Genomic DNA, 26,211 nt, shown 5'->3' with positions numbered 1-26,211 from the left:
CAATATGTTCTTAATAAATATTTACTATTTCATTTTTACAATTTTTAGGGACATAACAAAGCAGAAGTAAGAAAATCACGTGATCTTTCTCTCCAGACCGAGAGACAAATTCTGAAAGAAAAACTGCCAGAATCATGGGCTGGGGTTGTAGCTCAGTGGTGGATCGCTTCCCTAGCACATGTGAGGCACTGGGTTCAATCCTCAGCACCAAATGAAAATAAATAAAATAAAGGTATTGTGTCTCTCTTTCAACTAAAAAAAATTTTTTTTTTAAATCCTGCCAGAATCAGTCATCATAGGGTTTGAAATAAAGCTTATGAGAGTGGGAAATTGGCTGCTAAAGTAAAGTGAGTTTAGAATGATGGGTACTATCTTGACTGCTACAGATCAAGCCTCTGCATGCAGAATAAAGTCAATTTAAACTAAGAAATGGCCCAGTGTTTTAGATAAATTTATATCTGAATTTTCAGGTATGTGAACCAAAATATTCTTTGGTTTTAACTAATTATTCACTTTCAACTAAAAATTTATGATCAAAGTGTTCTTAGAGCTTTATAACAAATTTCTTTTTGGTGGGGGAGGGTACTGAAGATTGAACTCAGGGACACTCAATCACTGAGCCACATCCCCAGCCCTATTTTGTATTTTATTTAGAGACAGGGTCTCACTGAGTTGCTTAGCGCCTTGCTATTGCTGAGGCTGGCTTTGAACTCTCCTGCCTCAGCCTTCCAAGCCAATGGGATTACAGGCATGCACCACTTTGACCAGCTACAAATTTCTTTTGTTTTGCCTAAAGTGGCTCAACTTGGTTTATGCTACTTGCAATCAGAGGTTAACCAAACTATGATTTCCAAGTTAAATCAACTGTCTTAATTAACATCTTGTTAGGACATATCAACATCTGGTTCTGACCCAAGAGTCATTCTAATTCTTTGTTTACTTGTTTTTATTTTTTAATATTTTAGTTGTCAATGGACATTTATTTTATTTTAAACATTGTGCTAAGAATCAAACCCAGTGCCTCACACACACTAGACAAGTGCTCTACCACTGAGCCACAACCCCAGCCCCTGTTTACTTGTTTTTACTTGACATGTAATAAATATACATATTTATGGGTCACAGTGTCATGTTGTCATCTAATTCTTTTAAAATGTGAAATAAAATGGAGAAAATTAAATTTACCAAAATTACAAAGAGGCTCAGTAGAGCAGACAGCCCATACTAGCAGAAGCTATTGCCTACAAAGTAAAGTGTACTTTGTCAGTGGTGGCAGGAAAGCAGAATGTCAGAAAGCTGTGTAGCACACAATGTGATCCCAGCTCTTTGACATCTCTTCAGTAAAATAATTGGATTCATATGTTTTATTCAAGTAGATATTTTCATGGACTTTAACGTAGGAACAGAACAGAGAGAATAACCACAAAAGTAGAAATAGAGCTATCACCTATAAAGAAATAGAGTCTGCAGAAGGTGTGGAAAAGCTTTTTGCTATTTTGGGCCACTGAAGATAAATCAAGTTCATTCATTCATATGTATATGGATGGATGAAGAGAGAGAGAGATTTTTTTTCAGTGCTGGGGATGGAAATTGGGTGTGTATGTATATGTGTGTGTGTGTTCCTAGGGATCAAATCCAGGGCCTTATGCATACAAGTGTTCTACTACTGATCGCGTTCTACTACTGAGCTATATACCTAGCTCTCTCCTATATTTTTAAGGATCAGGAAAGCCCTGTTTGATATCAGAGCTACAGATGATTTCAAATAAACCAACTTTAATCAGTGAATTAAAGCGGATATAAGTTTACTTCTCTGAAGGCAATCTCATTTCCAAGATTCATACCTCACAGAGGCTCTCATTCAGTTTCAGAAGAGGTTGTTAGAAATGTTAACGTAGGTAAGGCAGGCCACAGTTGAAATATGGACAAGAGAGAGACAGATGGACAGAGGAAACACTCAAGCATTCGAGAGGGACAAAAGTAGTGGCAACAGACCTAAATGTATCTAAAATCAGTCCATGTACCTGGCATTATTGACGCATCTTCCAAAGATTATCAATATTTTATATAAATATATATGGAGAAAATTTAATATATATATTATATATATAATTTATATATATATAAAATTTGCCATTGTTGAATGTAACATTGAGTGGATTTTTGTCTAGTCATAAGATTGTGCAACTATCAATACAAAATAGTTCCAGACCATTTTCATCATCCCAGAAAAAAATTGTACCCATTAGCATCACTTCCCATAAACCCTCATCCTCACAGTCCCTGGCAATCATTTATCTACCTTCTGTTTCTATGGATTTGTTTATTTCAGACATTTCATATACAAGGAATCAAACGATATATGGCCTTTTATGTCTGTTTGTTTGTACTTGTCATTCATGTTGTATGGATTTCCAGAATTCCTTTCAAGGGTACACCTAAGGACCTCCCACTAGGCCCTACATCACTGATTTTTTTTTTTTTTTTTTTAAGATAGGGTCTCCTATGTCGTCCAGGCTGGCTTCAAACTCAGGACCTTCTGCCTAAGGCTTCTCAGTAGCTGGAATCACAGGCTAGTGCCACCATAAGTGGCTTAGGCCTTACCTCTTAAAGACCAAGTCTTTAGCATATGGACCTTTGGGTGGCAGTACCCACATTTAAGCCATAGCACCAAGGAATTCCTAAGCATGTCAAATAATAACAGTTATCTGTGAAATGGGTTTTAAAGGGAGTCAAATCATGTTCTTTCCCCTCCAAAAGCTGCTAAATCAATGGTTTTCACTGTTACTGTTCTGTTTTTCTAAGATACCATGGGATTGGGAGAAAAATATAGGCCTAAGGCAAATTACTATCCCAAATACTTCCCTGTTGTTACCAAGTTTCAGCTGTTTTTCTTGTACACACAATGCTGGGATTATTATTTGTTAATTTCCAGAATTCTAAAAAGTTGATATTGACTATTTTTTTTCAGAGTTCTTGTTGATTTTTTGGAAGGGAGAATTTTTAGGAATCTTTATTCCATTATTCTGGCTAATGCACTCCACTAATTTTTCATATAATTATTTGTTTTACTTAAGTTGTATGTGAATCCCTATCCTACTGTACCCTTCCCAAATGGAGATGATAATTTAGCTGAGGCTCATATGGAAAGTTTTGGGTCATTTGCCATAAAACATTTAACACTTAGTAAGCAAACTAAGTTGTTTAGTGCAGTACTGCATATATAGCACATACAGGAAAGTGAATATGTGAGCGTAATTGTGCTTGTCAATACTTGCCACATGGTAGTGTCTCTCTCCTTTTACATGGCACAACTCTGCTACTAATTCATAAGATGTCCACTGCACAAATACCGGGTGGGGTCCACTGGTGAGAGAACGAATGCATCAAGTGCAGGGGGGCTAATGTTACAGAAGCTCAGTCAATGACATGAAGAAAGTTCAAATACTCAAGATTCTAGTTGTTACCATGGCAACAATATTATATAGGAATTTACAGAATATTTTTTTTCCAATACTGAGGGCTGAACCCAGGAAGTCTTTACCACTAAGTTACATGTCCAGCCCCTTATATTTCTTATTTGGAAACAGGGGCTTGCTAAATTACTGAGGCTGGCCTCAAACTTGTTATCCTCCTGCCTCAGTCACCCAAGCTGCTGGCATTACAGGTGTGTGCCACCACGCCCAGCTGGAGATTTACAGACTTAAGAAACCGTTGTAGTTAAAACTGATAAATACTTATTTAGAAGTCCCACTTTTCTATTTCGATTACAAAGTCAAAACTTTATAACAGGTCATTGAGTTACAACATCTTAAGTTAATGATGCTTCATTATAATTATTGTTTTTTACACTTTATCAAATCATTTGACTTAGGGAGAGATTTTAGAGTGGAGGGAGGTAATAGAGACGTTTCCTTCAAGAGACTGTAGTAAAGACCATTCAGCTGGTTTGTAGCAGAGTCTAAGGAGGTCATTGATATTTCCCAAAGATATTCCTATTCATTCAGTGAATACCGAAGCTTAAGCTCCCAGGAATTCAGCAGGAAAGGGCCAGGTTAGCTCACCTGTGCTTTCCCTCGCCTGTCCAGCGCGCCGCCCAAACCGCACTAGCATCTCTAACTAGTAGCACACCGCGCGCCCAAACCCGGATAGGAGACCAGCGCAAAGTAGCCTCCTACCTACGGAGTGTTTCCCCGACCACTTGGTTGCTTAGCAACGCTACCGGAAGTGACGCAGACTGTCGCCGAGGACCCTGGAACGCACCCTAGTAGGAGGTGAGGCTGGGGATCTGAGGCTGCGCCTGCGCGGAAAGCGGAGGTCGGGCGGGTGAGTGGGCGGCCCTAGCGGGCAGGCGCCGGGGCGAGGCCGGAGGACCGGACCCGCGGGAGCCGCGCGGACGCCAGAACGGCTGCTGGCTGCTGACTCCCGGCGTGGGTCAGTGAGGAGACCCCGGGCCCCGGCCCCGCCTGCTGCTCCCATCCCCACCTGGTGCGCGCCTCTCGGGGGTCGACCCCGAAGAGGTCCCGACGCCTTCGTTCGGGGTGGACCCAGCAGGTGTGTTGAGTGCGAGGCCTGGGCTCGGTGTGTGTGGCCCACAGACCTCCTCGCGGGTGGAATGTGAAGGGAAAGCCCTCCCTTAACTTTCAAACCCAGGGATTGACACAAAAGCTGTATTTAAATGATTTGATTTCTGAGGTATTGATCAGGGCTAGGTGGGGCTGTTTTTTTTTTTTTTAATAGGACTATTAAAATCTGGATGTTGTCCCCAAAACATTCATGTTTGGACCTTTAAGCTATTTTGAGCCGCCTCGTAACTAAATGATAGTAAATTGAATGTATTTTGAAGACCAGTCAGATCTCTATAACGACACAAAAATCGGTGAAGAGTGAGTGTACGCTCTTGGTTTCAAAAGATCCTTCTCAAACACCTTGATGTACAGATGATTTCATTACTAACTAGTTGCCTGCGACACGTATACATTAGGCATCAAACTGATGTCACTCAAAATGAAAGCACCTAAGATTTTTAATAAGTAAGTTTCTAACACTTAGTTGTGCTATTTTTTCTTCAGGTTTTCTATCAGATGTTCCACTGTAATAATGCTGGTAAGTATGGAAAGATTAATAAAATATTTATATTAATCGTAATGCTAACAAAATGTTGTGCACATACAACATTTTGGGGGAGCATAGCTTAAAACTCATCAAGAACTGGGAAGGGTGGGAGATTTGACCCTGTTTGCAGGCTAAAAACAGCCTGTCACAGTTTTGTACAAGACCCAAGAATCCTAGGTCAGAGATGAATGAATTACAGCAGTAGCCAGAATATCAACAATTTTTCCTCAGTTCCCCCAAGCCAGAGTGTTGTGAAGCAGGCCAGAGTCATGTGGATGTGGAGTGAGCATCACAGGACAGGAACTCTGAGTTGAGGGAACTCAAATCTTTTTTTTTTTTTTTTTTTTAATGGACAGCAGACTTGTCTTTCAAGGCTACAACTGTTCAAACATCCTCTAGACAGTAGTCCAGAGCAATGGACTGTGACTGCATTGCTTTTAAGATGTGCAAAATCATCAGAGATCATGGGGTATTGAGTCCCAACAAAAATTCTGTAGAGTTTTAACAAAAAGTATTGAATCTCATAAGATTTGATGTCAGAAATTTGCCAGTTTGACATGGTCAGATATTATTGACACCAGGTTGCAACTCTAACCTGTACATCTTCACAAACAAGTTGATCTAGAGTTAGTTATTTGTTGTTCTTTGCCTCTCACTCTTATTTTTTTTGTTGTGAATTTAAAAAGATAGCATTTGCACAATGATCTGAAACAGAGTTTAAGTTATTCTGGGGAATTTTTTTTTTTTTTAACATGATTAATGTGGAAGGTAGAAACTGCAGTTGAACTACTCATCAAGACCCTACTGCTGTGCACAAGAACATTTATTTTTTAAAAAACAAAAAGGGATTATAATGTAAACACTATTTTGTGAACTGAACATCATAGCTTTTACTGGTTGAATAAATATTCCTTTAGATTGCTATCAGACACATACTTGATTTAATCAATCCCCAATTCTTGAATGTCTGTGTAGTTTCCAGTTTTCATTGTTATAAAAAGCACATAGGCTGTCATTACCTTTTGGAAACATTGCAGACATACCTCATAGATGCTGCTTGTGGGGAATAGTTAATAACTGTTTTTGGAATTTTAACAAATAGGTTTCAAATAGATTTACATTCTTAAAACTAAATCTTTGTGCACTTAATATTTTGGAGTTTTTTTTTATTTTGAGTACATCACTAAATCTCTGAATGTTTACTGAAAATGAAATGTGATATTTCTTTATTGCTTAATGAGTAAAAAATACTGGAACATGGAAATCTCAATTGGCTTAACACTTGTGATTTTATCCAATGGATAAAATATTTTTCCATATGGCTTTCCCTGTTTTGTATTTATTTAAGGTTATTTGTGTATTCAAAGGGTTTTATCCTGTTGCCAAAAAAAAAAAAAACTGCTTTTCTGATACAAGAAAAACAGCATAATTAGAAAATACAACTTTTAAAATATTTTTATTAATTTTAGGAGTTAAGCGGTTTCCATTTCTGTGCTCCAAATCAGAAGACTTTTTTCCCTGCATACAGTATAGGAGAAATGTTTAAAAACAATTGGCAACTGACTGGTGTTTAAAACTGAAGATTGTCATGACTGTTTAACCTAAACTCTATGCTGAAGTAAGATTAATTGTATTGGAAATACTAATTTTGGTAAGTATTTTTTCTTTCTTTTTCTTTTTTTTGTGTGTGTGTGGTGCTGGGGATTGAACCCAGGGCCTTGTGCATGCAAGGCAGGTACTCTACCTACTGAGCTATATCCCCAGCACCAAGTATTTTTAGTAAAGGTATATGTTGAATGGTGAAAGAAAAAAGATCTAAAATTAAGAAAAATATATTCCTAGGTCAGCATTAAAGCCACGTTAACTTCAATGTCATGATATTTTGAGTCTAACAGTTCAGAAATGTCAGTAATTTATTATATACTAAATATAGGATCGAGGCAGTTTTCAACCAACAATAAGTTACATTAGTTTTTTTTTTTTTTTTTTAATACGAGCTGGGAATCAAACCCAGACCTTCATACATGCTAGCCAAGTGCTTTACTTCTGAGCTTCACCCTGAACCCTAGAAAATTTTTTAAAATTACAAATGCCAAATGCTTATAATAATGTTTAATCTAAAATGTGCTTATAGTACTAATGTGATCATCAAATATGCCTTATTACTATTTATTACATTGGTTCTATGGAAAAGTGAATTCTTCATTTAAATCTCTGGGAGCCAGTAACAGAAACCTGGATTAAGCATTTATAATACAAGGATCCAAAGTGTTAACATATTGTGTACCATCTAAATTCATACAATAGGATTTTCTAACTTTGAGAGAAAGAATACTTTCTCATGTGTGCTTCAAGAGCTCTATTCTGTCTTTACTACATATCTTTTGTAATAAACCAGAAAATGCATGTGGTTAAATGGTATGTTTCCCATTTTTAATTGATTTCTTCTTTTTCTTATTGGTGGAGTTCTACACTTTTTTTTTTTTTAGGATTTCTTGCTAAAATCTCAGGATGGTTATAAATTGGATCACAAATGTGGTATTATAATTAGTGTGTATTTTGAGACTAATGAATATTTTTCTATAATTAAACATGTTTTTAACCAAGATAGCCTACTTTGTAATTTTTTTTTAAGTTGTAAATGGATGCAATATCTTTTTTTATTTAGTTTTTATGTGATACTGGGGATCCAACCCAAGGCCTCACACATGCTAGGCAAGCACTCTGCCACTGAGCTACAACCTCAGCCCCTGTATTTTATTTTTAAAGTAATGTATACTTTTTAATATTCTGTTTCTTTGACACTGGAGTGTTGTACTTCAAAGCAAAAACCTTGGAATTAAGCTGAGTCCAAAATTTCAGTTCTACTACTCAGCTACTTTTAAGTTTCAGTTTATATTTTTAGGATGAGGATAATAATAATTTTTACTTAATAATATGTAAAAATTAAATGTGATGATGATTGTAAGTCCCCAGTCCCATGCCTTGCATATAATGATTACTCAAAAATATTTGCCAATCTTTTTTTCTTTTTGTTTGCACACACAAGTTCTAGCCTTTCCTGGGTATTCTATATAATTGCTAACTTTTTTCACATGATAACATTTATACTGTCTGTTGACCTGCTTAATTTTCCCTTTTCTCTTGTGATTTATAATTAATGGTTTTCCTTATTTTTTTCTTTCTTTCTTTTTTTTGTATTGGGGATTGAACTCAGAAGCACTCAACCACTGAGCTACATCCCCAGTCTTTTTTTTTTTTTGTATTTTATTTAGAGACAGAGGTCTCACTGAGTTGCTTAGGGCCTCACTAAGTTGCTGAGGCTGGCTTTGAACTCACAATCTTCCTCCTCCTCCTCCTCCTGTGTCAACCTCCTCAGCCACTGGAATTACAGGCATGCACCATCTCACCCAGCTGTTTTTGTTGTTTTCTAGTTAGAAACACTGAAAATAGAGACTAATTTGTTCCATCACAAGTAGTGTTATTACTCAAGTACATTCAGAATATTTGGCCCTCAAAGCTGAACTATCTAAAGAAGATGTAAATTAATGTGAAAACTATTAACAAGAATTATTTTGGTTTGAAAGAATTGAATTGACCTCCAGTTCTCAAATAATTCTTTTAGAATTTTCATGATAACATTAAGCAGTCACCTAGTTATAACATTGGCATTTAGAAATTAATTTCAGCTAAATACCTTTTTAAAAAATTATTTTACATTTTACAGGATTACATGCTATGTTAAATTTGTTCAGAATTTTAGTTACTAAAATTATATGGAGAATCCCTATTATTTATGACCTGTTATTTAATGTGAAGATTATTGAAAATATAATAAGGTAATAAAATAAGTATGACTGATTGATAATTTAAAGATAGTAAGGATGATTCACTTGACTTTTCTTCTGTCTTATAACTTTTATAAATTTGACTATAAGAGATTACTTCATAAATTTCCTTTCTGGATAGCTCTGTAGTTTCATTCTGAGTGCTCAAAGAATCATCCCCACAGAAACATGATAATGCTGAGTATCCTTTCTAGATATTTTGTTTTCGATTCACTTAAAATACTCAAATATGGCCTGTGCCTCTTAGGAAAAAGTGATTAAGTGGTGATCTTAATATGCTTAATCACTTGTTCATATTCCTTGTTTAGCAGATTAATAGTTACTTAGGCTTTAAAATTAGTTTAATAGCCAGTATGCAAACACAGTATGTTTAGGGAATCATATTTCTTCTTTTTCAGGGTAACCTAAATCTATTTCTGGAACCATGAAAATTTTGTTGGTGTTTGACTTTGACAATACAATCATAGATGACAATAGTGACACCTGGATTGTGCAATGTGCTCCAGACAAAAAACTTCCTATTGAACTACAAGATTCTTATCAAAAAGGATTTTGGACAGAATTTATGGGCAGAGTCTTTAAGTATTTGGGAGATGAAGGTGTAAGAGAAAATGAAATGAAAACAACAATGACATCAATACCTTTCACTCCAGGGATGGTGGAACTTTTCAACTTTATAAGAAAGAATAAGGATAAATTTGACTGCATCATTATTTCAGATTCAAATTCAGTCTTCATAGACTGGGTTTTAGAAGCTGCCAATTTTCATGATATATTTGCTAAAGTGTTTACAAATCCAGCAGCTTTTGATAACAGTGGTCATCTCACTGTGGAAAATTATCATGCTCATTCTTGCAATAGGTGCCCAAAGAATCTTTGCAAAAATGTAGTTTTGGTAGAATTTGTAGAAAAACAGTTACAACAGGGAGTGAATTATACACAAATTGTGTATATAGGTGATGGTGGGAATGATGTCTGTCCAGTAACCTTTTTAAAGAAGAATGATGTTGCCATGCCACGGAAAGGATATACTTTACAGAAAACTCTTTCCAGAATGTCTCAAAATCTTGAACCTATGGAATCTTCTATTGTAGTTTGGTCTTCAGGTGTTGAAATAATTTCTCATTTACAATTTCTAATAAAGGAGTAATATACCAACAATTGAAATGTGTATTAGTTAAGATTAGGTTCATCAGCATAAAACTAAGACCCTTAACACTAGTGGCTTAAAAGAAAAAAATTCCCCTCTCTCTTCAAAGAAGTCCAGAAGTATTTCAAGGCTGCAGTGTTGCTCTACCAAGCACTTGGCTTTCAACTCATTAGGTTGTGTAAGCTCCAACACTCACAGCAACATTCTGGCTAGCAAGAAAGAGGGCAGTGAGAAGGTTACAGCTCCTGGTTTAAGGGAATTTCCCAGAATTGTACCCAAGATGTCTTTTAAATACCATTGATGAAAACTTAGTCATAATACCCCACCTAACTGCAAGGAAATGGCAAATACAGCTTTCCAAGTGGTCATGTGTACAGGAAAAATTGGAAAAAAGAGAAGTACAAAATTGAGGTAGGTAAAACCAGTGGTCTATGCCAAAGGTATAGTTGGATTATGTTTTTTAACTTATTCCTAGAGAGAGTGGCCAAATTTTCTTAAGATAATTATTTTCAAAAGTATATCCAGTAGTTTCAGATCTTAAAAGTAAGCCTGATGCCTTCCCCCGCCACCCCTGGTTATTTATTCATATAAGAAAAAGAGGCTTTTAGCTGGGCACAGTGGCACATTGCCTGTAATCCCAGCAGCTCAGGAGGCTGAAGCAGGAGGATTGCAAATTCAAAGCCAGCTTCAACAGTTTAGGACCTAAGCAATTTACCAAGACCCTGTATCAGGGCTGAGATTGAGACTCAGTGGCAGAGTGCTTGCTGTTGAGAGCCACAGCCATAGGGGCCCCAGCAAACTTTCAGACTGCCAGCTGATGATTGGCTCACAGGGGCGCCAGCAACTTCTAGCTGATTGGCTCCTCTGCCATGATGCTCATTGAGCTGTTTCCCCGCCCTTTCAGACTACGGAGCTGCTCATTGGGGGACTTTTTTGGCTCCACCCACGCGACCCAGCCAATCAGCCTCAAGAGCAGGAGTGGGGGAGGTTGAGAGGCTTGTGGGAAGCCGGTGGTGGCAGTTGGGCTCTGAAGGTTTTTCCTGAGGAGCTGTTTTGTTTGGCTTGTGTGGTTCTAAAAATAAAGGTTGTTTCTTCTGACAAGTGGCTCCTGAATTGTGCCCAGCCAGACTGTGGCAGCTTGCCTCACACATATGAGGCAATAGCTTTGAAACTCAGCACCACATCAAAATAAATAAAATAAAGGTATTGTGTCCATCTACAACTTAAAAAAAAAAAAAAAAAGGTGCCCCATACCCCCGCTGGGGATGTGGCTCAGTGGTTAAGCACCCTGGTTCAATCTCTGGTACCAAAAACAATAATAATAAGAGGCTCTCTCTCAAATCAGTGTATTTTAAAGATAGAGATGCTGGGTCTGGGGATGTGGCTTAGTGGTAGACACTTACCTAACACAGAAGGTCATGGGTTCAATTCCCAGCACCATTAAAAAAAAAAAGTGGGGAGACTGGGGTTGTGGCTCAGCAGTAGAGCGCTTGCCTCACATATGTGAGGCACTGGGTTTGATCCTCAGCACCACATAAAAATAAATAAACAAAGGTATTGTGTCCATCTGCAACTTAAAAAAAATATATTTTTAAAAAAATAGATGCTGGGCTGGGGATGTGGCTCAAGCGGTAGCGTACTTGCCTGGCATGTGCGGGGCGTTGGGCTCGAGCCTCAACACCACATAAAAATAAAATAAAGATGTTGTGTCCACCAAAAACTAAAAAATAAATATTAAAAAAAATGGATGCAGTATTTATTGTCCAAGTTCTCATCAACTTTATTTCTTTTTGAAATAAAATACATATTAATGTCCTTCAATTATCTTAAGTTTATGTCTTAGCATCATAGACAATAACTAGTATGTTGGGTTTAATCAGTGTGTTATTTCTATTTGGCAATGTAGTCTTTTTTTTTTTTTTTTTGATAGTGGGAGTACCGGGGATTGAATTTAGGGGCACTTGACCACTAAGCCACATCCCCAGCCCTATTTTGTTTGTATTTTATTTAGAGACAGGCTCTTACTGAGTTGCTGAGTGCCTTGCTTTTGCTGAGGCTGGCTTTGAACTCACAATTCTCCAGTCTCATCCTCCCAAGCCCCTGGGATTACATGTGTGCACCACTGCGCCTGGTGGCAATGAAGTCTTGATCAATCAAATAAGTAATTTGTAGGACTATTCAACATTTAAGAGACTTTCATATAGGGATATCAGCAAAATATCAACTAATATAGAAATTTTTACAAATCTATTCTAATTTCTTTTTTTTTAAAGAGAGAGAAAGAATTTTTTTAATATTTATTTTTTAGTTTTTTGGCAGACACAACATCTTTGTTTGTATGTGGTGCTGAGGATGAACCTGGGCCGCATGCATGCCAGGCGAGCGCGCTACCGCTTGAGCCACATCCCCAGCCCCCTATTCTAATTTCTAAACTCATGTTTTAGCCATAAATACTCAGTATGTAATAATATTAGGATTTTCTTTTCCAAATTATGTGAAGCTCCAGAAATATAAATATTCAGAATAATTTAATGAGGAAAAATTGATACTCTGCAATCTTTTTTAAGTTAAAAGGTAGATCTCTGTTTTGCTTTAATAGGTTAGATTATATTGAAAATCATCTATTCTTATAAATTACATTTGTGTATGCTCAGACCACTAACATTAAAAATTATAGAACTAAAAAAAATTAGATTTTTGGACTAGGACTGTAGCTCAATAATGCTTGCCTAGTATGTGGAAGGTCCTGGGTTAAATCCCTCCCTATACCACAAAAATACATAAAATAAGTTTCATTTACAGTAATGGTCGACCAAGTGATTTTCTGCTGAGCATAAAAGCTGACACTTGAACAAAATGTCAAAAACATCTGCTTAGAGACTACAGAGAGCTGACAACAATGAAGAATTTCTAAGAAACTTTGGTAAGTAGACTGTTTTCCCTGTAAATTGCCCTATCTGTAAGTGGTAGCTGAGGCATTAAGGGGTTATGTTGATAACTTCATGAGACCAGAGGAAGAGACACTGAAGTATGTCTGCATTGGTAAAGCTTTTCCCTCACTTTGAGTCAGGGGAAAAGGATCCTAAGTAGTGCTCATTAGGAGTAAGAATGATCCAGAAGTAAATATACTTTTAAAGGGATGGCTTTAAATACTCTGTCTCTGAAATTGTATTGAATCTAAGATTTTTAGAGTTCCAAGGTGCCTGGCAAAAGCAAATCTAAATTTACTTCTTATGAGGACTAGGGATAGAAGACTCTTAAACTAATCCCTGTCATTTGGTATTCCTTGTGTGTGTGTGTGTGATCTATGGCTTGTTTCAAATCAATAAAATAACATGAAGATGACGGTGTATACATGATTGTGTATAAATGATTACATCAAATGCTCATGCCGATCTTAAGAGCAAACTGACATGTTGAAGCTGGCTGCTGGAAGAAGCCACATGGCCAGCAAGTGAGGGTGGTCTCTAGCCCTGATTCCAGTATTCTGCAAGGAACCAAATGCTGCCAGCAACCTATGATTTTCGAAGTGAACCTGCTCCAATGGAGCTTCAACTGAGACCAGCTAACACTATGATTGTAACCTTAGACCATGAAGCAGAGGATCTTGCAATTAAGACATTAAATTTATAGAAATATTGTTATGCAGCAGAAAGAAACTAACATACTAACATACTAGTCCTCAAAATAAATGTGACCAGGCACGTGGCACACACCTGTAATCCCAGAACCTTGGGAGGCCGAGGCAGGAAGATCCCAAGTTCAAGTACAGCCTTGCTAACTTAACAACTCACTAAGAAACTTTGCAAGACCCTTCTCAAAAATAAAAAGGGGACTGGGGTCGTGGCTCAGTGGTAGAATGCTCACTCAGCATGCACAAGGCACTGGGTTCGATCCTCAGTGCCACATAAATGTAAAATAAAGATATTGTGTCCACCTAAAAAGAACTAAAAAAGAAACACTTTAAATAAATAAAATAAAAAGGGCTTGAAATGTAACTCAGTGGTAAAGTTCCTCTGGGTTCAATTCTCAGTACTCCAAAAATAAATAGATCTGTGAAGTTTTGCAAGCACATTGTAGGGTACACAATAAAAGTAGCCACACAAAGAGACATGAGTGAAAACCAGCAAAAATTGTTTTTTTAAACACATCTGCAGGACCTCCAGATATTGGAGTCCTCAGAGACAAACTTCTGAGAATTTTGGCAAAGAACTGAAAATTATATTAAAAACAAAATGGAAATACTAGAAATGAAAATCAGAATTTTAATGAATAGATCTGACAGCAGAGCAGGCAATAATGAAAAAGAATTGGCGAATAAACACAAGTTAGAAGAAAACAGAATGATGCAAAGAGGGACAAAACAATGAAAATACAAAAGAAAAATGTTGTAAAAAGATCTAACATAGGAAAGAGTGTCCCAGGGGAGAAGAATATAGTTTGTAAGATAATGACAGAACTTCACAAAATTGATGAAAGACATCAAACTAGTTTTAAGAACTAATATCAACTGGACATAATAGTGGTAGACACCTGTATTCCCAGCTATTAGGTGAGACTGAGGCAAGAGGATCTCTGGAGCCCAGAAGTTCAAGGCCACCCTGAGCAACATAGCTGGAAAAAAGAAAGAACCTATGAACCCCTAAACAGGATAAATAAAATGAAAAGCAAATAGGGGTATGTATATCTCAGTGGTAGAATGCATGCTTAATGTGCACAAGGCCCAGGATTTAGTCCCCAGCACCAAAAAAAAAAAGAAAGAGAAATCACATTATAAAACTGCTGTTGTAGCTCAGCGGTAGAGTGCTCGCCTAGCATGTGCAAGGCCCTGGGTTTGATCCTCAGCACCACGTAAAAACAAATAAACAAAATGAAGGTATTGTGTCCAACTACAACTAAAAATAAATAAATGTTTTTAAAAACCTGCTGATTAACAAAAATGGAAAGAGTATAAAGCAGCCAAAAATAAATATTACATTAAAAGAAGCAACAATGAAAATAATAGCTGGTCATTATTTTTTAAAATGCTTGATTGACTTCAACAGTGACCAATTTCAACTTCATCTAGGCTTGCGGAGTTTTCTTTGTTGGAAGGTTTTTAACCATATTTGAATTTTTTTATTAAATGAAGGACTATTCAAGTTACATCTCTTGAGTGAGCTTTGGTAATTTGTGACTGTATTAGTTATCTATTGCTGCATAATGAATTACCTCAGAACCTAATAGCTTTAACTTGTCCTGGTGGCTCATGCTTCCCAGCTACCTGGGAGGCAGAGACAGGAGGATCGCTTGAATGTAGCCTGGGCAACAACTCAAGACCCTTTCTTGTCTGTCTGTGTTAAATCTCTCTCTGACTTTTCTTATGATGACACTTGTGATTACATTTAGGGCCTACCTAGACCATCCAAGATGAGAAAAAAAATGTTCTAAGTTGTCCTCAATTTAATTACAAGGACCAGAGGATAAAGAGGAGGAGTGCTGGGTAAGGTTAATTGGTTAATAGCTACAGTCCATAAACAACAAAGTCCACTTCTCAGTTCTGAATGTATGTTAAAACCTTACTTCAAATACCATCAGGACCTCCTAGGTGCCAGCCACCACATCCTGTTACAACACCAGCTAATCCAGAAGCAATAATTACTTCTCCTGTGGACTGCCCATCTACCCCAAAACATTCCTCACTTTGTGTTATCCCACTCCTTTTAGCAGTAGCAAGACAGGTTAAATATAAACAACTTACATTTTCCTTCCCCAAAGTTTTGTTATAAAAATGTTCTTAGAATTAAGTCCAGTAGACATTTTCCAACTGCTTTCTAGGCTGGCTGCTGGAAGTTGGGGGAACTTGTCCCAGGATCTGGTCCTTTATCTGACTAGCATAATAATGGCTTGTTAAACCCATTTACTTAGAGATTCCTTTGGTCTCAAGAATTTTGATGTAACAAGGGTAATCTCCCCATTTTAAGAGGCTTAATCACATCTGGAAATACCCATTTTTCTTTTCAAGGCAACATTTACAAGTCCTATGGATTAGCCCTGATATATTTGGATAGGGGAGTATTATTTAATTTACTACAAGTTAAGAAGGCATTGGCACATATTTAATGATATTTAAAATGTTTGACAATCACTATAGGTACCAACCAATAAAATCAGAAGCACCAGCCAATAAGAATGGATGCTAAAGAGCCTTTGTTTGAAAAGAAACTCTATACCTTACATATGCCAGCACCTAACACCTTGAGCACACACACTATACAGTGAATAAATGCTAGTTTATTGAGGTCCAACATTTTTATTTTTTATTATTATTATTATTATTATTATTATTATTATTATTATCATTATTTTAGTGTTGGGGATTGAATCCAGGGCCTCACATAAGTTCTCTACCACTGAACTACACCCCCAATCCAAGGTCCAACTTCATTTCATTTCTGTTTCCTATTTTTAAATGTCAGGGCATGTTCTTTGCTCACTTATCAGTAGGGTCTTGTGTTCTGCTTATCTATTTGAATACTTCATATATGGAGCATAGTAACATTGCTATATTTGTGACAAACAGTATTTGCATTGTACGGAAGTTTTAAATTTTCTCTTTTCCTGCTGAAGTTTTGGGAACTTTAGTCTATAAAATACACTGAAAAAGTCACAGGAAAAAGAACACAAATTTTATTACATGTCTAAGGCATGGGAATATGAGACTCAAACAGGAAAGATGACTTTACCTCATGGAGATTTTTTAAAATTATTTATTTGGTGCTGGGATTGAACCTAGGGCCTTTTACATGCTAGGCAAATAGTAGAACCTTCATTCCTGGTAATAATACTAGGTCCCATTTAAGCAGTTTATTTCTGTGTCTAATTAGTCTCCTTTAGTGATCAGTGAATAGTAGTTGGGGTAAATTATTCTGTGGCAGGTATTAAACCAGGATCTCAGAAACAAAATTTATTGAACCATTACAGATGTTAGCCAGAAAGAAATGACCACTCATGGGACAAGTTCCCAAAGCCTCCAGCAGTGAACCTAGGTAGCAGTTGGAAAAATGTCCATCAGATCTAAAAAGCTGGAGTATCTTATGAAAATTTGGAGACTGGATGGTATAAGTTTTTTGACATCAAACCTCCTTCAGCTGTAGATAAGAAGAGCAGGATTACTCCAACCAGCAAGGGCTTTGGGAAGGAGGGCAGTCCGCAAGAAGAAGCAACCTTGCCTCTCTAAGCAGGATACCATAGCATTTATGGGGTCTTAATAGGATCTAAATCAAGGTTTTAAAATACAATCAAGAATATAAAATGGTCTTTTGTTTTTCTCAGCCTGTATCTTGTTGCTACATTAAACTTTGGGAGACGGAGGTTGGTGAAGGAAAACAAGTTTATTCAAAGCCAACCTTGTTCCCACAAGGATAGAGACTTGAGGGTATGAATAGCTTTTATAGGAGGAGAGGGGTCCAGTGGGACAAATGGCAGAATATATACATATGTAGATTTAGTGCTAGTCAAAAGTAGGCCACAATTTCAGTTTTTTGGCACCTGCCTGAGCCAGGATGCAACTTTTCAGTTTCCATTCTCAGCAAGGGGAAACTCCAGATGCAGAAAAGTAGTTACCAGAAAGTTGGGATGCAACTTTTAATTTCAAAGGGGCTCTGTTAACAGTATGGTGAATGACTTAATACAGACTTTCTCAACTTCGGTATTATAGACATTTTGGACCAGATAATTTCTTTTTTCAGGGGAGAGTTCTTGTGCGTTGCAGGATATTTAACATTTTTGACCTCTGTTCACTAGATATCAATGGTAGCTATTCTCACTCCAATTGTAACAACCTTCAGTGGTTAGAGTTCATACCTTTCTTTATTGTTGTTGGGGATCCAACCCAGGACTTCAAATATGCAAGGCAAGTGAACCACTTAGCTGCATTCCCAGCTCTTAGTCTACATCTTTATTTGTAGATCATGTGAAGATAGAGCAATCACATGCTAAATTATGTACCAAATAATGGCTTCTGTTAAAGGCACAGATCCAGAACATTTTTCTCTGAAATTTTAATTTTCTTATCACCAATTCTATAGCCTTGTAACAACATAGAAATATGTTTCATAAATATTTTGATGCCTAACTCAATCACCTACTTCTTTTGTTAGATACATAGTTTCATTTCCTACCCAAGTATTAAATGTGTATTTGTGGCACATATCTATTAGCTTAAATCTGACACTAAACATCTTTTTTTTAATATTTTTTAGTTGTTAACGGACCTTTGTTTTATTTGTTTATTTATTTTTAAAGATTTATTTTTTAGTTGTAGTTGGACACCTTTATTTATTTATTTATTTTTATGTAGTACTGGGAATTGAACCCAGGGCCTTGCATGTGCTAGGCAAGTGCTCTACCACTGAGCCACAACCCCAGCCCATGTTTTATTTATTTATATGTGGTGCTGAGAATCAAACTCAGTGCCTTACACATGCTAGGCAAGCACTCTACCATTGAGCCACCACCCCAGCCCCCTAAAGGGTCTTTTATAGTGTAACCTATAATTACATCTCTAGTCCACTTTTTTAAAAATGCCATCTCAGACATGCTTGCATATTCATTTGTTTTAAAACATATACATTTTAATCTCTTGCTTGAAATTAGCTCTCAGGAAGAGTTAGAGATTCTCTTTGCTGTCTCATAAGCTGCTTTAATGGACAGGTGGTATTGATAGGGCAAATGCAGGCAAGCACTGAATGGGGTACAGTGGCTTGGCTAAGTGTTTTTTTTTTTTTTTTTAAGAATTTTAATATTTATTTTTTTAGTTTTCGGCGGACACAACATCTTTGTTTTTTGTATGTGGTGCTGAGGATCGAACCCGGGCCGCATGTATGCCAGGCAAGCGCGCTACCACTTGAGCCACATCCCCAGCCCCTTGGCTAAGTGTTTAAGTGGGATTAGAATTTATAGCAACTTCCCTGATTAATAGCAGATATATTTTTTCCCAGAACATGGTTTAGTCTTTTACTGACCTAATGCTTCTATAGCACATCTTCAGATGAGACCAGTTGTAAGGATATATATATGATTTATATATGTACAATAATTAATTGACTGTTTCACTTAATACCCTATAGTTTGTGCACTCTGTTGGATTCCTTTTTAGATAGAGAATATAGTAGCTCTATAGTAGACAGATTTCAAATGTGCTCTGAAAGGGATATATTCTGGGCCAAAAGCTATTGTACTTGTTTGTGTTATACAAAGTGAATTCTCTGTTATGATGATTCATATGGAAATATTATTGTGGATGTTTGCCATGATAGAAATTTTTAGAAACTCCCATTGTTTATGGAAGAAGTTACTTAGCAAAAATCTAGTTTCTCTTTTATATTTAAATGATGGATGTTCAATCACATATGTAAACAACTAGCAAGAAATACTCACAATTAAGCTAAATTCTGATTGCCACATAAAATTTTATAACCAGTACAACTGGAAACCTTGCTGGTTCACGTTTCTCTACCACTCTATAGTCATACTCTGGATTTTGTTACCTACCCAAATCACATTTTTTTTTTCACAACCAGTCCAAACAATAAGTTATTATCCTCAGTTCAACATAAAAGTTTATTCTTTGAGGCATCTATTGAAAACGTGGCCCCTTTACATTTAACTAGAAAATATCCTATTATACAAATTTTGGTGCTAAAAATACTTCAATCACAAAATACTTTTTAGGTATCTACTATGTGTCATTAACAAAATAATAACTGATGAATAATAAGGAGTGGAGAACTATGTCTTTTACAAAGAAAGATACAATTTACAATTAGAATGAAGAGGTGGGATGTGTATGTAGTAATACATAAAAAGAAGGTATGCTTCCTCTTAGTAATCAGCATAAACAAGAGTACTTAGGTTGGGCTGGGGGTGTAGCTCAATGATAGAGTACTTGCCTAGCACAGGCAAGGCCCTGGGTAGGATCCCCAAGACTATTAAAAAGAAATCACAGCTCCCATGGAGTTTACATTCTCATAGGAGATAATAAAATGACAAATAAGCAAAATATACAATACTTTGATGATAAAAAGTAATATGGTTTAGAATAAAGCAGAAAAGGAGATCAGGGAATAACAAATGGTAGTAGGGAAATCGTTTCAAATAGGTTGGTAAAAGAAGACCTTACTGGGACGTAACATTGAACAAAAACCTGACATCAGTGATTGAACTTGTCAAAAGAACAGTTTAGACAAAATGAAATAGCTAGTAGCTAGGGGTGGGCATCCAGGAGACCACTGTAAGTACTTTGGTTTTTAATGAATGAGATAGGAAATCTTTAAAGAGTTTTAATCTCTGCCTTATTTGAGAGTATCAGTCTGTTATGCCATGGTTTGAATGTACTCTCCAAAAATGTTAAAACTTAAAGGCCAAATTTATGAGTTGATGGTATTGGGAAGTGGGGTCTTTGGGCATTAATTAGGATTTTAGGTAAGGCTGTCAGGAAGGAGCCCCCCTGATGGCATTGGTAGCTTTATAAGAAGTGAAAGAGAGACCTGTGTTGATGTTCACTTGCTCTGTTCTGCCCTGTGATGCCTCTGACATGGTGCAGCAGTGAAGCCCTTAGCATATGTCCACACTCTTGGACTTCCCAGTTCCTAGAACCAGGAGTTGAATGAACCAATTCTATCATTTATAAATTATTCAGTCTATGGTATTCAGTTATAGTAACAGAAAACAGACTAAGAAGACATTTGATTTGTTTGATCCAGTGCTCTTAATTTTATTTTTCTAGTTGGAAGTTTTGAATTTCTCTTGCTTGAAATTTGAAAGGTCCCATTTATTATCCTTCTGTCTCTTACTAATTTTATCTGGAATTTGGTATATGTATACAAACATACATATTATATATATATATTCTCAAGTGAACTGTTATCTTTTAAATGACCATCCCTCTAAATAGTAATAGGCTATTTCTTGTTTTGAGACTAGATCAGTGTTCTTTCAAGTATTTTTTCACAAGTATCCCCAAAATAACCTCGAAAAACAATGTACTCCCACATTTTCAGAGTGATATTAATTTTTTTTCATTTAAGTTTACATATTTGCCAAGATTGTAATTTCTAATGTGATAATGACATTCTAATAGACTACTAAATAATGCTTTTAAATCTGTTTAGTAACAAACTGAGCAAAGCAATTTGAAATCCACTATCCCTCATTTAAAAACACATAAACAGGCTCTTTAAAACAGGAAAAATTTAGGGTTGGGGATATAGCTCAGTTGGTAGAGTGCTTGCCTCATATGCACAAAACCCTGGGTTCAATCCAGCACCACACACACACACACACACACACACACACACACACATAAAACAAAATTTAAAAAAAAGGAAAAATATGATTTCATTGATTTTCTTGAGATCTTATTATCAACCTACTTGTTCCAAAGAAGGTTGTCCTACTAAAAATACAGGCAATTCTCACTTACAGTAGTGGAAGTCCATAAAATAACCATGTAAGTTGAAAATGTGCAAAGCAATCTTAATAATGGGGAAAATTATGATTATACTGTCACCTTTAAATTTTTTTATCAGAATATTAAAAACTGTTACTGTCTCTTTCAAATGTATAGGCAAATGAAAGACATATTTACTTAGTGCACCATAATTTAAAATATTGGAATCATTGAAAATTAAAATGTTATATTTCTTTGTAAAAAAACTTATCAAAAGTAGTTTAAACAGTTCTTGCCTTTCTTTTGTTATATGACTTAGGATTTGGAAGCATCTGTCTTTCTATGACTTAGTGAAGTATTAAACTTCTAAGTTTGGGTCAGCTTCCAACATGTTTTCCTCTACACTACCATGAACTATATCAAGAGTTCCTGTAAAGGGAAGTTTTTTGCCAGCATCAGCTCTTCTGGGATACCTTTGTGACGACCACTTCTTCACTTATGTCACAAAGTGCACCTGCACTAAGTTCCCCTGGCTACATGTTTGGTTGCAGCATCAATATGCCCACAGGCAGCTATTTCTTCTGTAACTTAGTTTATCTTAGATTCTAATTTCATTTGCAGCATTATTAGTTTTCATTTCTTTGATGTATTTTTCATCCTTGTTTGCCAATACCCTCTTTTAATTACCTATTTTGGTTTTATATATATATATGACTAGCAGACAAGGTGGTAAAGCAACTGCAAGCTTTGCTGCCTCTGTGAAGTGAATTACTGATGCACAGTGACCAAACACTGACAGACTTTGTCAGAAGAGACATGATTGCACAAAGATCATGATGCCCATGTTATTTATGTAGTAATTCTCTGACTGAGAGCTAGCACTGTTTGTATTTTATATAGGTACTCCTAATAATATATTATACTAACTGGAGTTTGAACTCTCCTCTTAGAGGACTGGTATTATTTAACTAAACTGTGGTAACTAAAATTCACACATATTAGAACCTTTCAAAGAAAGGCATTATCTGTATATTTTTTATACTTGAAAAATATTGTATTAATCACCTCTTCACCTCTGTAATAAAAGTGAAAATGAATTAAATTTTAACTGTTATATCCTTAAGTATTCAAAAATTTCTGGCCTAATTAGCATTATAATTATTATAATCAATGAAACAATTGATATAAATTAAATTAAAAAGTCAGAAACCTAATTAACATTATAATTATTATTGGTAAAAACAATTGATATAAATTAAACAAAAATAAAAATTTATCAAAAGTTATTTCATTTGGATGAATGGGACTATTTTCTTTTCATTTAGAGCATATATCCTCCCCCAACCCTAGAGCATGTATCCTTGATTGGAATGAGATAGCATTCGAGATCAATGATATTCCTGTTTATTTTTCTATAGATGTAAACCCTGAGAAAAATGTGTTCACATAGATGAATAGAAAGGAATGGCAAAGATTTTATTATAGCAATGCCTTTCATTAATTCTTGCCAAGTTTTTTGTAAAAATCCTCTTTCACTTTGTTGAAAACCAGGATTTAGAAACTTAGGACTTGAAAAAGTATTTGTCACTAGAATGCTCACACTTTCTTATTTTATAGGAAGCATACCAAAAAAGGCTGTGCCAAGAAATTTCAGCTCCAGGATAGTCAAATATACTTGTGTTTATTGTGTTATGTTAACTTTGAGGGCAATGTTCACTATGCACACTAAAATAATTTGAGTGGCAGGAGCTGATATTAAACAGTTCATAATTTACACAGCTATATGTGGTAGATTATAAATTAACCTATACATTGTTTGCCAGTAGCAATCTGCTTAATCTAGTATGCAAATGAAGTATAAAAATTTTTCTGTCTGCACACATTGATAATAGCATCACAATCAGCATATCAAACATTTAATGGCATGGCTATACCTAGTGGAAAGATTAGCTAATAAGGTAAAAATAACATATAAAATCATTATTTTTAGAAACCTTTCAAAAGGTGAAGTGTGCTGTCAACAAGACATCAGCTCCATGTCAAGCTCAATATCTGCCAAGAGTCATTTATGCCCCATTTCTAACTTACTTCTTTAAGACTTGGGATTGCAGATAGCACATCTATCTTCTTGAATAGTATCATTTATTTAACTTATGATGCTGACCATATGTTTCTGAATGCCTCAAATTTATCAGCCTTTGCACTTTTTTTTTTTTTCATATGAGGGATTGAACCCAAGGGCCTGAGCAACATCAACAACATTTTTTTTTTTTTTAAGACAGGGTTTCACTAGGCTGCATAGGGCCTTGCTAAGTTTCTAAGGTTGACTTTGTACATGGACAAAATACCTTTAATTTTATTTATTTACTTTTATGTGGTACTGAGGATTGAACCCAGTGCCTCACGGGTTCCAGGAGAGTGCTGTACCATTGAGCCACAACCCCAGACCCTGCAATGTTTTTTGTTTTTGATAAAGCACATGGTAAAGAGGAACTATTCGTGGCAATATCCCCCAGGATCTACTCTTCTCTTGATAAAGTGAAGAAGACTAATAGTCTAATATGCACTGATATATGTTTTTTAAAAAATAGATTTTTTTAGCTATAGATGGACACAATACCTTTGTTTTATTTATTTATTTTTATGTGGTGCTGAGGGTCAAACTCAGTGCCTCATATATGCTAAGCAAGTGCTCCACCACTGAGCCACAACCCCAGCCCCCTGATATGTATTTTTAAACAATAATTCACAACTAGGAGATACCAGGCGATGGAAGCAAAAGTTTTAACTGGTTCATGCAGCAATCTGAAATAGCTGCACAAATAACAATGTAGTGAGTGAATCATTGATTACAAATAGTTACGATTCTAGAAGCACCTACTGTAAGTTAGGTAAAGCTTATAATATTTTCTGTGCATCAAACTTGGTAACTATAATCACAGCCACCTCTGCACTTCGGTGACAAAAATGGAAGGAATGTCCCATCTTTCATCAGTCACAACATTGTCCTTGAATAACAATACTGACAATAGTATTACTGTAAATTGTGAAGGACAAATTATAATTACAACTAACTACAGAGTTCATAATTTTTTGAAGAAATGTTAAAAAGGTACTAACTCCCCAAATGATGTTGTGATGAAGAATTAAGCATAAATATTCCTTCATTATAAGAGCTAATATGTATATACCATGTCCTCAGTATGTTTATATTTGCAATTTTATTTGAACTTTTAAAAAAAATTCGTTGTAAGTGGACACAATACCTTTATTTTATTTATTCATTTTTTTTAATGTGGTGTTGAGGATTGAACCCAGTGTCTCATATATGTTAGGTAAGGGCTCTACTGCTGAGCTACAACCCCAGCCCCTTTATTTTAACTTTTCAATAAACTTATTATGTTAGGCTGAGGGTGCATTGATATTATGTTTTACAGGTCAGAAAACAGGATCAGTGAAGTTTAGTAACTTGCTCCAGGCTGTATGTTAGGTAAAATGTCAGAGATGAACCTTAGCCCTGAATCTAAATTTCACGTACTTTCCTTTTGTAGTACTTACCTGTTGAGCAGATGTTGCAATCTTGAATCTTTCAGCTTTCTTTCATTTTGGGTCCAATACACATTCTCCTAATTGCACAAGAATTACCTGCTGTCCTTGATTAGGTGCATATTCCTAGGTCTCCACCACAGAGAAATCAGGGTTGGTTTTTGTGGTTTTGCATAATCAGCATTCCATATAATTCATTTAAGATGGTCTAACCCAAAGTCAGTGGTGGGTGGTGCCCCTAGTCCCAGCTACTGAGAGTTGAGGTTGAAGGATTAGAGGATCGCTTGAGTCCAGGAGATTGAGTCTAACCTGGGCAACAAAAATCTTTTTTTTTTTTTTAATGATGGTCTCATACGTGGAATTAAACTAAAATACCCAAAGGAGAACAAACAGATGCTAATTATTCAGAGCTTTACTATAGCAAGAGATTTGTTCATCATCACTTGCCTTTGGCAGAGGCTCAAAGACAAACAGGTAAGTGAGAAGCTTGATGAAAATGGTGGTGGGGGAGAAGCCCCAGGTATCCTCTGATTGAAGGTGTTTGGCATGGAAAATGGGGGCAGGCTACAAGAATCAGGGGATATTTTGTATGATTGCTTTGGAGAACATAGTTAGCTTCCTCTGGTTGGTCCTGAGGCCAAAGTAAAGGTGAAAATAGAGAAGCTGGCAGTAGTTGACCTACACTTGACTGTTGTGGTCCAATTGCAGAGGAGAGGTTCTGGTTTGGTTTTCTGAGCTTCATAGGTGGTTCAGAGTTCTGTTATGTAATGTCTGGCCATTTATTCATAAATTCTGTCTTGGGCCATACTTAGAAACACACTGGTCCTCTGGTGGTGTAGTTCCATACCCTGAAGGTGGCTGGAGTGTAAGTTCCACGGGAGCCATGGACCACCACTTCAAAGCTCTATTACCAGTTCCCAGCCCTATCAGGTAGGTGCTGAAAAGGCACTTAATAAAATCTTGCTAATGAGCGAATTAATGATAAATGAAAATATTTCGTATTGGTTTTTGTTGGAACCGAAAACGAACTTTTCTGGTGCAACACACGGACATCCTTATGTGAACAGTCTGGCTGTCACAAGAAAGTCTGGCGGTTGCTCCTTCTAGCTCCTTGGGCTCTA

General features: G+C 36.3%; 3 protein-coding genes across 5 annotated transcripts in view; 2 read left to right on the top strand and 1 right to left on the bottom strand.

The window, feature by feature from the left end:
* Positions 1–4,186, bottom strand: part of Cfap210 (cilia and flagella associated protein 210) — a 39,843-nt gene extending 35,657 nt beyond the window's left edge. The window contains exon 1 of the mRNA XM_027946179.2: positions 4,065–4,186. Within this exon, the coding sequence (XP_027801980.1) occupies positions 4,065–4,113 (49 nt within the window). The 5' untranslated portion in view covers positions 4,114–4,186. The remainder of the gene's footprint in view (positions 1–4,064) is intronic.
* Positions 4,187–6,677: 2,491 nt separating this feature from the next.
* Phospho2 (phosphatase, orphan 2) lies at positions 6,678–10,116 on the top strand. The gene is made up of 2 exons (XM_027946134.2): positions 6,678–6,766; positions 9,362–10,116. The coding sequence occupies exon 2, from the start codon at positions 9,388–9,390 to the stop codon at positions 10,111–10,113; it is 726 nt and encodes a 241-aa protein (XP_027801935.1). The 5' UTR covers positions 6,678–6,766; positions 9,362–9,387; the 3' UTR covers positions 10,114–10,116.
* Klhl23 (kelch like family member 23) overlaps positions 6,679–26,211 on the top strand; it is a 34,934-nt gene continuing 15,401 nt past the window's right edge. Inside the window, exons 1-3 of one of the 3 annotated variants that reach the window (XM_071619102.1) lie at positions 6,679–6,766; positions 12,916–13,036; positions 25,903–26,020. The gene's annotated coding sequence lies outside the window, so the exon portion shown is untranslated. Of the gene's footprint in view, positions 6,767–12,915; positions 13,037–25,493; positions 25,565–25,902; positions 26,021–26,211 lie in introns of those variants that run through there. The other 2 variants (XM_071619101.1, XM_071619103.1) reach the window with 2 other exon arrangements.

Source organism: Marmota flaviventris, chromosome 11 (genome assembly GCF_047511675.1).
Source record: "Marmota flaviventris isolate mMarFla1 chromosome 11, mMarFla1.hap1, whole genome shotgun sequence".
Classification (NCBI taxonomy): Eukaryota; Metazoa; Chordata; class Mammalia; order Rodentia; family Sciuridae; genus Marmota; species Marmota flaviventris.
Note: the sequence above shows the minus strand (reverse complement) of the source record. Positions and strands in the feature narration are given on the sequence as shown.

Bases quoted from the DNA above. Each gene is read 5' to 3' on its own strand.
- Phospho2 (XM_027946134.2), top strand. From the start codon at position 9,388: ATGAAAATTTTGTTGGTGTTTGACTTTGACAATACAATCATAGATGAC.